Source organism: Barbatula barbatula (genome assembly GCF_947034865.1).
Source record: "Barbatula barbatula genome assembly, chromosome: 21".
In the NCBI taxonomy this organism is placed as follows: Eukaryota; Metazoa; Chordata; class Actinopteri; order Cypriniformes; family Nemacheilidae; genus Barbatula; species Barbatula barbatula.
In genome coordinates, this window is record NC_136784.1 from 581,120 (window position 1) to 593,515 (window position 12,396).

Consider the following 12,396-nt stretch of genomic DNA (forward strand, 5'->3'; position numbering starts at 1 on the left):
TCTGAGATAAAACACACCCATCATTGGAAAATATTCTCCTCGTACTGTAATAGTTTGTTCCTAAATGAGTTCCTTCACCCTTTATCATTTATTTATTTTTCATGAGAAAAATGTGAAGAAAAAAGCAGATTGTTCAGTCGATTGGCAGTCGTGGTCTCATTATTTCTGGCTGTCCTGTACAAACCGCTGTGTAAGACAGTGTTGTGCACGTATCTGTGTGTCTAGGGCATGATGGGTATTTTTCCCTTTAACAGTCGTCTGTTATGATGCAGTAATGATGGTGATGCCCTTCACATTCTGCCGCAGCTGTACCAGCGTCCCCGGGGTCTCTTCTTGAACCTTCCGTCTCTATGAGTTCACACAGAATCTGGATAGTGTTCGGCACAGGCTTCAGCTCTGGAAAGGCAAGAAACTCACAGCCTGAGGAGCAAATATGAAAATGAACATGAGGTCAGACGGAAAGATCTCTTCAGGAGGAGAGAGCAGACTATCAAAGATCATGAGAAAGGTCTCACGCTTGTTCAGCGCTCATATTCTTCAGCTTTCTAATGACAAAGAAACATCAAACAATCAAAGAAAACACAAGAGTGTATTGTGAGCAGAACATGAGAGGAGTGCAGGAGAAAGAACGGCGTCATACGTGCTTCATTACAGTCTGAGAGCTTGCCCACGGTATTCTCGTTCATAAAACATTAAAAAAATTCAGAGGGCCGTGTAGTCTCACTTTCAAATAAAATCATTTCAGATTCGTTCCATAGGAGAGAGAGAGATACTGTACCTGAGCGGATCTTCAGAGCAGTCAAACAGACGCTGTTCACAGAGTTCACCATTAACCATGTGTTGAATGAGAAAAGAGAGACGTCGCATGTTTTCATTCATTACGGTGAGAGAAACCTCTGTGTTAAGCCCTTGCATCACCACACTTACCTGACATGAAGACGATCTGATTTATATTTCAATTAAAATGCTCATTTTCTTACACACTATTGCTTTGGTTACGATTCATGATTTATTATTTTAAAAAAATGTAATCAAAAACTTGAAGCTCTTTTCTTCATGACGTAAGGTCTGAAAAGACTATTCTGTATTAGTCCAACTTACAAGCAGTTAGGGGAGGGCGACATGATGAAGTCCTTTTTTCAGATTTCACCGTTTCACTTGGACTAAGACTATTTTTTACTCCCTAATGCCTTATGGGGGTCCTGGATCCCCCCAGCCCCTCCTGAGCTATGAAAGAGCAACCTCAGAGCCACTCAGATATATCTGGTGAATTCTCAGGAGAGCACATAATATGATCATTTTCTCTCTAAGCCGATTCACACATTTTGAACTATTACTGCACAACAACAGCGAGCGCTGGAGATCAAAACAACCAGGACCTGTACACATCCATCAACAGAACATCATCTGAGCCCATCCGTTTCATTTCTGACTGGGGTTTAAAAGCACTTCTGCAGGACTTTTAACTCGTGTCCGGAGGAATCGTCTGGTCATTTTCACACTCAGCAGAAAGAAAGTGAAGTTTAAGAGACCGTGAGCGTCCATAAATCAAGAGCATAAAACAGATCTGAGGAAATGAATTCAGACGCTCACGCTGCTTTGAACTGGACTTGTACGCTGTGAGAGAGAATGAAACAGATTTGACCTGCGCTGTCGCAGGCTTCTAATGTCTAGAAATGATCCTTTATATCGTGTATAGGGAAAGAGATCACGAGAGAGAGAGGGTCAGGTCTGGACTTCATTAGCGTGAGTCTCAGTAAAAGATGAATACAGGTGGCAGCAGTAATTGGTTCATGTTTATAAAGCTCTCAGGTCAATAGTGTCAGATGAGCGGACACAACATGAGCACTTAACAGAGGTCAAACACACAAAACTGATCGATTCACGCTCCTGCTGCTGTTCTTTACACCTCAAAGACCCAAGAGAAACACTCTTCTGAGCTTCAACCTGTCTGTCTCTTCTTCAAAAAACATCTTCTCATGCTCTGGTGCATTATGGGATTGAATGAGAGCATTGTCTCCATAATGGTTTCAGACACACAAATGATATGATTCCTGCTCTTTACATGAGAAACTGATGTGATGGATGAAAGATGTGTGCTGATGGTCCTTTAATGTAAGTGTTTACATTACAAATGTGTGTCACTCGAGAGAATCAGAGTCATTGAGTCTTTCCCCGAACACTCGATGCTTGATTTCTGTTTCTTTACTTCTATCTGTTTGGCAGAAGCATGTAAGCGTGTATTATTTAATAAGGGTTTGTCCAAAAGTGACCGGGCTGTCAGATTTAAGTCACCATAACTACGAGAGAATAAGAGACTCATTTTAGCACGCGGTGATAAAGCTTCTTCCCGTTGGGACAGGCTGATATCAAAGACAAGACATGCTGATTTTGTTGCCATGGTGAACATAATTCTGCTTGGATGTTTCCTAATTGGAGAGCAGGGATATGGAGGAAAAGACATGAATTTAAAAGGGCTCCACGGTTACAGATGGTTTCATCTTAACAACATAAACAAATGTTACTGCGCATGCGCACTTCCGTGCATCACCAACTGAAGTCCCGGTACACATTCACAAACAACAGCGCCTGAAGATGATTTCCCAGAAGAAGGGTTACTTGACTAAACTGGTCTCTCCAATATTTACACTGCAACACCAAACTCAACCGCTAGATGTCAATGTACCGTACAGTGCGACCGAATTACAGGACCTATTCAACAAATCGTTTATTTAATACAATTATTATGCAGTAAAATAATAAAACGAATGAATATTAACACAAATTAAGAAATTGGAGACACAAGCCAAGCACAGACCGGATGTTAACTGGGGGTCAGGGGCGCACGCATCCGTCGCGGACTATCAGGAATCACTGAGTATTCACTGCTGTTATAATTGGTCAGGAGAGAAATAGAGAGATGAATGAAAGACAGGCGAGATGAGAGAGGATCAATGAACAGACAAACACATGACAGTGAACTCACAGAAACATCTCTCGCTGTGTTTGTGATGATATTAATAGTAGTCAAATTGAACCTTGTGGGGACAGTTTGGTCACCATGAGAAAAAACGATTATACATCAATCTAAATTATGTTCTCTGTCAGGGTTTGGTTTAGGGAATAAAATATGGGGTTTGTGTAATACAGACAGCTTCGGACTCGCGTGCCTGGACTGCAGTTCATTTCCGTGAAATAATAACTATATTTGATTTACTTCATTTGAATAATTAATTATAATATTATTTTATTGTTTAATAATTGGATTAAATAAACGATTTCTAGAATTAGTTGTATGTTAACTTTATTATAAAACAATTTGATGAATAGCTCCTGTAGTTAAATACCTTGTGGTACATTGACATCTAGCAGTTGAGTTTGGTATCACAGTCGACATTCAAAATATTGGAGAGGCAAGTTGAGGTTTTTCACGGATTCTTTTGATTGTTTCAGAAATAATCTAAAGTCGCTCCATTGCTAGTGAATTTATACCGGAAGTTAAGGGCAGTCCACAAACGTGCGCATGCGCAGTAACGCAGTGTGTTTATACACTTGTCAATGGAAAGACCTCATTACACATGGAAAGAACATGTGTGTGTGTGAGATATGTGATATTTCTATACTCTGACAGTATCCCTAACAACGACTTATACGTTATATAAACTAATAATTTGATGAAGATATCTCTTTTTATTTTAAGTAAATAACTACCAGAGAGGAGGCAATGATTCACCAAAGCAAATCATCACCTTTACAGTCTCACAGTACTGTCCTTAACCTATCAGGAAAATAAAATAAATAAATAAATGAAAAGGATGAAAATATAAAAAGGTACAGACACATTTATCAGCTGAAAAGATCAAATTATATAAAAAATATGAATAATTAATTTGTTCATTACCAGCCTACGACATCCGCAAAAGTTAATAAAGATTCCCCGGCCCTGAGAAGTCGATGATTCCTGGTGATTTATCAAACAGCCACGGCTCTCTCCGCAAAACCCCACGACCTCATCTGTATCCCACTGACACGAGACTCCAAACCTGCAGACATACTCTATACAGCATCAGCATCTCTTATCATTACACTGTAAAAGAGAATGTTACAGAGTTTACAAAAGAGACAAGCAGTCAATAAACTATCAGAAGATATTCAGCAGATATTCAGTGCAAGCATAATTATAAGGTACATTGATTTTCTGATCATTTCTTTTTCCAGGCACATTTGACCAATTCCTAACCACATCAGTCTTAATAATTAGCATTAATTGTGTATATAATCATTAATAATAGTTATCAAAGGCTTGAAGTGAAAGACGCTTTATATTCAGGTGTGCAGAATTATTAGGCTCTATTGCTTTTACAGGTATCAAAGAAGACATTTCATATACACAGAAAAGAACAATGATAAATGGCCATTATACCAACGCAATACTAGAAATGGCAACATTGAGTGGTGGGGTAGCAAAAGGCTCATTGGGTTAGTGGTCAAACAAAAACAGACAAAGAAGAAAACATACAGTTGAACTGCAAAAGAATAAGATGTGAGACCACGAGAAAGCCTTCAGCCTCCAGTGCCACTGTTGTACAGAACTGCAACCTAAATCCTTAAATATCCCTCACGTAATAAGAATCATGTGTTGTGAAATGCTGGTTTCATGAACGAATAGGATGCGGGTGACTTGTAAGGGATCATGACCTAAGACAGACCTCTCGGGGTTTGAGATCGACTAGAAATAAATTCCTAAGAATTGTTTCCTGATTCCTGAAAAAAAAGATTCAAACCGTTGTATAGAAGGATGTCATGCTAGCCCTTTAAGGGTCGCTTTCATCTTTATCCTACGGTTTCAACCTCTGCCTATAAAGCCTGTAAAAATCAGTATTCGTGTCTTTTCTAACATTTCAGCTTTATTATGCGTGAGCGGAGGGGTTAAGATTCTTCTGAGAGCCTGAGAACCTTGTGCTTCTGGAGACTCTGGGCAGGTTCTGTACAACAGTGGCACTGGAGGCTGAAGGCTTTCTCGTGGTCTCACATCTTATTCTTTTGCAGTTCAACTGTATGTTTTCTTCTTTGTCTGTTTTTGTTTGACCACTAACCCAATGAGCCTTTTTCTACCCCACCACTCAATGTTGCCATTTCTAGTATTGCGTTGGTATAATGGCCATTTATCATTGTTCTGTGAAAGGAATAGAGCCCTTATAATTCTGCACACCTGAATATAAAGTGTCTTTCACTTCAAGCCTTTGATAACTATTATAAATGATTATATACACAATTAATGCTAATTATCAAGACTGATGTGGTTAGGAATTGGTCAGATGTGCCTGGAAAAAACATGCACGCACTGAATAATCTAAATGTCGTTCAAAACCTGTATGTCTCTTTCTTTTGGGAACACAAAAAATATATTTTAAGAACCGTCTCAGTGGTTTTGTATTCATACAATGAAAGTCAATAAAGTTCAGTATTGTTTGATTAACAACTTTCTTCAAAATATCTTCTATTGTGTTCTGCAGAAGAAATAAACTCATACCGGTGTGACATGACGGCGAGTAAATGCGACAGAATCACTTCTTTGGCAATGTAAACATTCTTATCACATAACAAAGCTTTTTAAATGTGAATGTAACAGAAATATGGTACATTATTGTACTATAGTACAGCCATAGTGTAAAATGAGTCTGAATATGTACAACTAGTCTGTTCTGTTTTTCAGGATTAATTCCTTTGAAATCTAACCAGTAGATGGAGCCACAGATCAACAACTACAGAGAATATTGAACATGATGTGCATCAACATATTATACATAATGAAATAAAAATGACTTCCTATCATCAATACGTTCCTTATTAAATGACTTAACTTGTTCTTTCTCTATGACACACACCTTGAGTCTTGAATGTAAACTGAACATCTCGAGGGCCATAACCCGTTATCATTTCATTTAATCCAGTGCTGCTTCAATCTGCAACTAAACAGTTCAATGGCTCAACATTATAAATGAATAGATGATGAGTTCTTTACACAGTGTCTTTGCTTTTCTCAATATAACCCCAAAATTTTGTTGATAGTAGTTGGCAGGGGCGGGGCCAGACGTTGTAGACATTGGGGGCTTATCCCAAATAATTTCGCCTGCAGATTGGCGGAAGTTTGGTCTTCTTCAGTCTGATTAGCTGACATTTTGTTTGGCCTCTGCAATTTCATTGGCTGGAATTGCGTAAACTCTGTCTTTCTCATTTGATGAGCACAAGCCGCTGGTATCGCTTCTGTTACTGTAGGGCAAAGAAATCACGAGAATCTAGTAACAAGTCTGTTAAAAATGGTTACTGTTATTGTTTCTTTATATCCCAACAGTGGGCCGGCACACATTGAGCAACATACTATTGACCTAGTGTTGACATGAGCCATTAACTGGTAATCTCTGCATCAGCTAACAGTTTTCACATCACATAGACACTTTCACAATAATAATGATGCCACTGTAATACTGACCCATTTGAAAAGCGTGTTTATCATTTAAATTTGCACACATGTAATTTAACTTTCTTTTAATCTGAACATTCTCTTTGGTAATATTGACTGGACTGGAGGACAGAGTTTAAAGCTGAATGCTGACACCAGGCGTACTGGATGAATTCGGGTTTGCGCCCCAAAAGCCACCCCGCCCCTGGTAGTTGGTCTTTTATACGGCCGAAAACATCGTTTACTCCAGTGAGGTAAACATTTACATTTAGGCATTTAGCAGATGGTTTTATCCAAGAAGAATTCAGGGAGCAATAAGCCACAAGAGCGATAATACAATAGGTGCGATGGTAATAATCAATAATAATCAATAATAGGTAAAGTGGGCACAGATAGAATAGATTCATGTGAAACTCTTCAGGTGAAAGTATGAAGACACCAGACAGATGTAGTTGGTTTGAATTCTTTAAAGGTGCATTCAGTACATTGTAATTCTTCTATATTTGCAGGCATACAGTATGTACATAAATTATATACAGTCCTCATAGAAAATAAAACTAATAAAAAATAATCAGCTTTTGTACAGAAGCGAGATAAACTATATACATCTTTAAAATCACAAGGCATATGGTACACTGCAATGTTTTCTCCCATCTTACATTATGAAATAACAAACGTGAAAATGTTCTGCATTCAAACTGACGGAATAACAAGATTTACATGAGAGAGATATTCCTGTTCACTGTTAAATCTGAAGACTGCTTGTGTTTTACTGAACAGTGAACTGTAAACTAATGATGAAGTGTAAATCCCATGAATCATTCGGGTCAACAGAAGATGAAAACACGCTACAATGAAGAATTACTTAATTACTTAAAAAATACTGTAACAACAATCTAATGAAAATCACAAATTTGACATTTTGATTGTGTAGCAAAATGACCTGCTCGTGTTGTCATGAGATTTACCCTCAGAAAGAGCTGTGGAACACAAACACGCATGCACGCAGCGGTCATACAATCATGCACAAACATGCCTGTCTGCCTCTTTCTCTCTCTCTCTCTCTCTCTCACACACCTCACTCATCTTTCATTTCTGCACACGATGTAAATATATTTTTCTCTGTAGGTAGGCCTATAATTTCTTTAAATATTTAAGAATAAAGCGCTCAAAAAATAAATAACCACAGTATTTAAGTTTTCTCTATTGCAAGATAGTGATTCATTTTCTTTTAAACTCTGTATGTGCAAGTTCTGTGCAACAGTGACTCTTCTTAAACTAAACAAACAAACAAACAAACAAACATTACATTCAATACTGGGAACTTCAACTGCTGATGAAAGTCCAAACCCCGCTCTACAATCCCAACATTCCAGAATCTTTGCTCTGAGGTCTGAAGAAGTCATCACACGCGCTCAAACATATCCAATCACAACCGAGATTGCACTTCAAGTATTCAAATAAAAGAGTCCCGTGTGTGTTCTCGAGTACCAGAGCTCAGCGATTCACCGCGGTAATGCCAATACTTACTGAGGCAGGTGCACATATCGTAACTTTGATTTGTCACAAACTAGATGCGTTTTCTCAATCAAACTGCTTTTAGTTCAATAAACATTCCAGAAAATAAAAATCAGCTTATTGTCGAGATTTCAATACTCTCGGAAGGTTAAAGCCAGTTCAAAGGTCCCGTCATGAGACATGTAGTCCATGGGAAGCAGAAGTACAGACTTTTCAGCTTACATTAATCTCTGGTGTGCGAGTTAAATATAGAAATAAGCCTCCAGACTTTCATCGCTCACACCAGAAAAAACACAAGCTCGCTTGAGTCTGGAAACTGTAGAGTGCAGCAAGAGCCCAACAACATCAGTAAAGGGCCACAGACAAGCTGGCACGGCAGAGATGACTTCATTTGGACAGATGAGTCGAGGAAGCAAACGCACGGCAGGCGGGTGCTTTGTAAACGGAGAGCGCTAGTGTCCTCCAGGAGAATAAACATTTAAAATAAAGTTCTGCAACAAAACGCAGGAAGTCATTCAAATCCCAAACGCTTCAGAAAATCCGCAAGAAACTTGCGACGGATCAAACATCTCCAAATGTGCATTTATACAGCAGAAGAACTGCAGATTTTAGAATGTAGACGTCTGGTCAGTTTAAGAAGAATTTCGACTTGATTTAAAGTGAAAAGCGTATCAGTGTTTGGTATCTGATGCAGCATTGAGGTTTTTATTCACTCTCAACATTATTTATGCCCTTGTGTGTGTGTGTGTGTGTGTGTGTGTGTGAGCAGAGAATCATGGGAAATCTGGAAAACAATGAAAGAAAATGATTCTCTTTCTTAAAATGTAATTTACTCTGATTCACAGCTGCTGAGCTCAATGCATACAAACATATTAAAGCACTTCAGCACATCAAATATCTGACGCTCCGTCTCTCCTGTACATTCCTGCACATGAAAAACACACATTCATTTGGGTCAGAAACGGTCAAGAAATGAGTCATGTTTCACCCCAAACATATAGATAGCTAAAGAGAGAACAATTTATATATGCACAAAAACAATAAAGCCGGTTTAGTCCCATTTACATTCATGATTTTGACATTTAAACTTATTCTCACTGAATGCTTTTTATCGAAATGCAAAGAAATCTCTTCTGTAAATCTCTGCTGTAAAAAAATTAGTGCAAAGTCGAAAAGTAAACCAAAGCAAAACTTCTCCACAAGGGTTTGATATCTATATTATGAGAATTACATTTTTAATGTACTTTAAACTCTGTTTAAGTGCGTTGTTTAAAATCCTCATTGATTTCTGGGTGAAACATGACTCGTCTTTCATGAGGTTTGAGCGTCTGTCCGCATGATGTGTGAAATAAAGCCATTATAAAGAAACTCTTATTATTGCACGGAGCATCTTTTGGTAATCATAATGTCCTCTACAGGGACGTCATAAACACAGTTATTAAATGATCAATTATATTACAGATTTGACTACTACACTAGATTTCTTTAGAGTGGAAGTGTGCAAGGTAAGTGCATGTGGACGAGAGCGATAGAGAACCAACAGGTCCTCTCTCTCTCTCTCTCCCCTGAAGAGTTTAGCCAAGAGTCGCCCCCTGGTGGCCCTGAGAGGGAAAGACACCCGTCTTGTCTCCAAGCAGCCCTGAGACCACTACGCTATAGGCCAAACAAAAAGACAAACAAACACCAAGAAATCTCATCCGTGCAAGCAAAACGTGGTCATCCTCTAGGAATGACAGCAGCTGGCGCTAGTCGGGTCACATTCACAGCGTTGATTCACACTCAACTTTGCAGGTTGTGATGGCGGCGCCCTTGCGCGTGAGCTTGAGGAAGCTAGGTTTCTCCGACACCGTGGATTCTCCGTTACTGGGGTACGTCAGCGCCTTTGTCTGCTCGCCCTTCATGCTCTCACCCTCTCCGTTAGAACCGGGATAGATGACCAGGAAGCAGGAGGCCAGGAAGCCAAGGAAAGATCCACCGGACGCCACCATGGGAATGACCCGCACAGAGCCAACAGCGTCCACCACTGCACCCAGCGCCGACGCCACCAGAATCTGCGAGATGTACACTTGACACGAGAGGATGGCACAGTCGATGCCAAAACCTCGCTTGGAGTTCCCGGGACTGTGATGGATGTACTGCAGACGGACAGAAAGACACAAACCTCATCAGATATCAGACAGAAATACAATCTGATCCAGAACAATGGCATCGGAACACAGAGGAGGACTAGGATTAACATCTGTATGATGAAATGAGGATAAATGAAGACTCTGACCTCTTTCATGTCATGATACTGTCCCAGCAGAGCGTACGGACAGTAGGAGATGCTCATGGAGATGATTCCCATGCTGCTGATCATCACCATGGAGACGTAGACGTTCGGGAAGATGGCCATGACGGCCGTACCGACCGTGAAGCCCAGGGTGCCCAGAATATAAATTACCTTAATGCTGAGGTCGAAGTTATCCAGGTACTTTTGCAGTAAAGCTAGATTCAAAAGAACGAAAAAGTCAATAAACATGAAGCGTATGGATGCGAACGACACATCGACGTGAAGGACACTGACCCGAACAGATCGCAGCAGTGGTCGCATAGATCACCAGACCCCAGCAGCCCATCTGCACGCCCCGGTGGTAGTTATGAAGAGCGGTGGAGTTCAGTGGAGCCTGCAAAAAAACAAACGTCATCTCCTACAATCTCACAAGTTCTGAGTCAACGTGAAATCAAAGAACAGAGAAAGAGAACGTCTCTCACCTTAGGGTCTCCCTCGTAGATGACCTGTCCCATGAAGTCGGTGTAGAACACGGCCTCGGCGATGATGGCGAACCAGGTGAGCAGGTGACACACACACAGTCTGAAGAGTTCTCTGGGCATCTTTAACATGGACATCCACAGCAGACGGACGGTGGTCTCCACTTCTCCCTCCTCGCTCTCCGTGTCTCCGCTGGAGTTTGTGTTTCCGCTCTGATGTCTCGTCCTCTGGCCATGCCTCTGCCGTTTCTCCATCTCATAGATGTCGTTCATGCTGCGGGACGATTTGATGAGGAGCGCCGCGTTAGCCCGCCTGTAGCGGTAGCGATGGGAGCCGACCCGGCCATAGTACGAGAACGTGCAAGACGACTGTCGGTAGAAGGTGTGACGTCTGCGTCTCATGGAGGCATTGGTGCTGGCGGGCTTCATGCACACGCCGGTCGAGGTCTGACCGTTGAGGGCATTCGGATCCGTGGGATGACCGTTGGGAGGCTTTGATTCGTTGATACGGTGGTTAAGAAGAGCTTCCTCTCCGTCACGCTCGGGCTGCTGCAAGAACGCTGACAGACGGCTGAATTTACCACGTAGGAACTCTTGACTGTCCACGCTGCTGCTGCGGCGCGGGGGCGACCCGTGATAGGACGAAACGCGGTCTTGGAAGATCGAAGGCTCGATTTCACGCAAGAACAGAGTGTCATGGTCCAAGTGGTCCAGCGTGGCATCGGGCATTGCCAGAACAGAATCGCTCTTACTGCGGACGATGTCCATGTCCAGGAAGTCCATGTCCAACTCGCGCTCCGAGCGTCGGTCAGCGTAGAGGTCGCAAGGATCGTCTTCGTGGATCATGTCAAGCTTGGACGGATGTACCAGTGAGCTGGTGATTTTAACATTGGATTGGGTTTCCGCCTCGTCGCTCAGACGATCCTGCTGAGGGCTGAACTGTTGTTCCTCGATACTGAAGAGGTGCAGAGTCACAGACACGCTGAACAGAACCGCAGCGAAGAGGAACAGGATTTGCTCTTGAGACTTGAAGGTCCGACCCAGAAACGTGTGAGTCCAATCCAGCCCGCCCAAAGCATAACCCACCGCTCCACCCAGACCTGAAAACACACAACGTTACACACGTAATTTAAGTGAGCTGTTGTTAAGAGTTTGCACGTTCTCTTGCATGTTTATGGTTTTTATATGATGTGTTGTACCTGCGGAGAAGGCATGTATGTTGAGGGCCATATCTTGCTCTTCAGTGTCAGCCACATCTAACAGGTACGCTCGTATTGGACCCTCCGTCGCATCAGCACTGAAATCCAGCACCACCACCCCCAATACAGTCATTACAATCCCGATGGGCTGATTATTTGGAACGTCACTTATAGCAAGACCTGAGAGAGAAACAAACGTGAATGTATTCATTTATTTATTTTACGCCATATCAGCACAAATTCATGGCAAACTCAGTTAGTGTCCCACAATGTTACACCAAAAAATTTAAACAGTTATAAAGAAATACATAAACAATTAAATGAGATACTGTATATTACATACGAATAAAACATATACTTACATATACATATAGGCTAAATATACACTACACTACATTTAATTTCAAACAACACAATTTAAATAACCCCCCTCTTCACCAGACATAAAATACTTTCATTACCCCA

At 41.2% G+C, this 12,396-nt stretch overlaps 1 protein-coding gene across 1 annotated transcript in view; it reads right to left on the bottom strand.

Annotated features, from left to right (window-relative positions):
- Nucleotides 1–6,913: 6,913 nt before the first annotated feature.
- slc45a4a (solute carrier family 45 member 4a) overlaps nt 6,914–12,396 on the bottom strand; it is a 29,511-nt gene continuing 24,028 nt past the window's right edge. The window contains exons 5-9 of the mRNA XM_079485413.1: nt 11,932–12,111; nt 10,736–11,832; nt 10,548–10,647; nt 10,257–10,468; nt 6,914–10,116 (exon numbers count right to left, since the gene is read on the bottom strand). Coding sequence (XP_079341539.1) covers nt 9,742–10,116; nt 10,257–10,468; nt 10,548–10,647; nt 10,736–11,832; nt 11,932–12,111 — 1,964 coding nt within the window. The 3' untranslated portion in view covers nt 6,914–9,741. The remainder of the gene's footprint in view (nt 10,117–10,256; nt 10,469–10,547; nt 10,648–10,735; nt 11,833–11,931; nt 12,112–12,396) is intronic.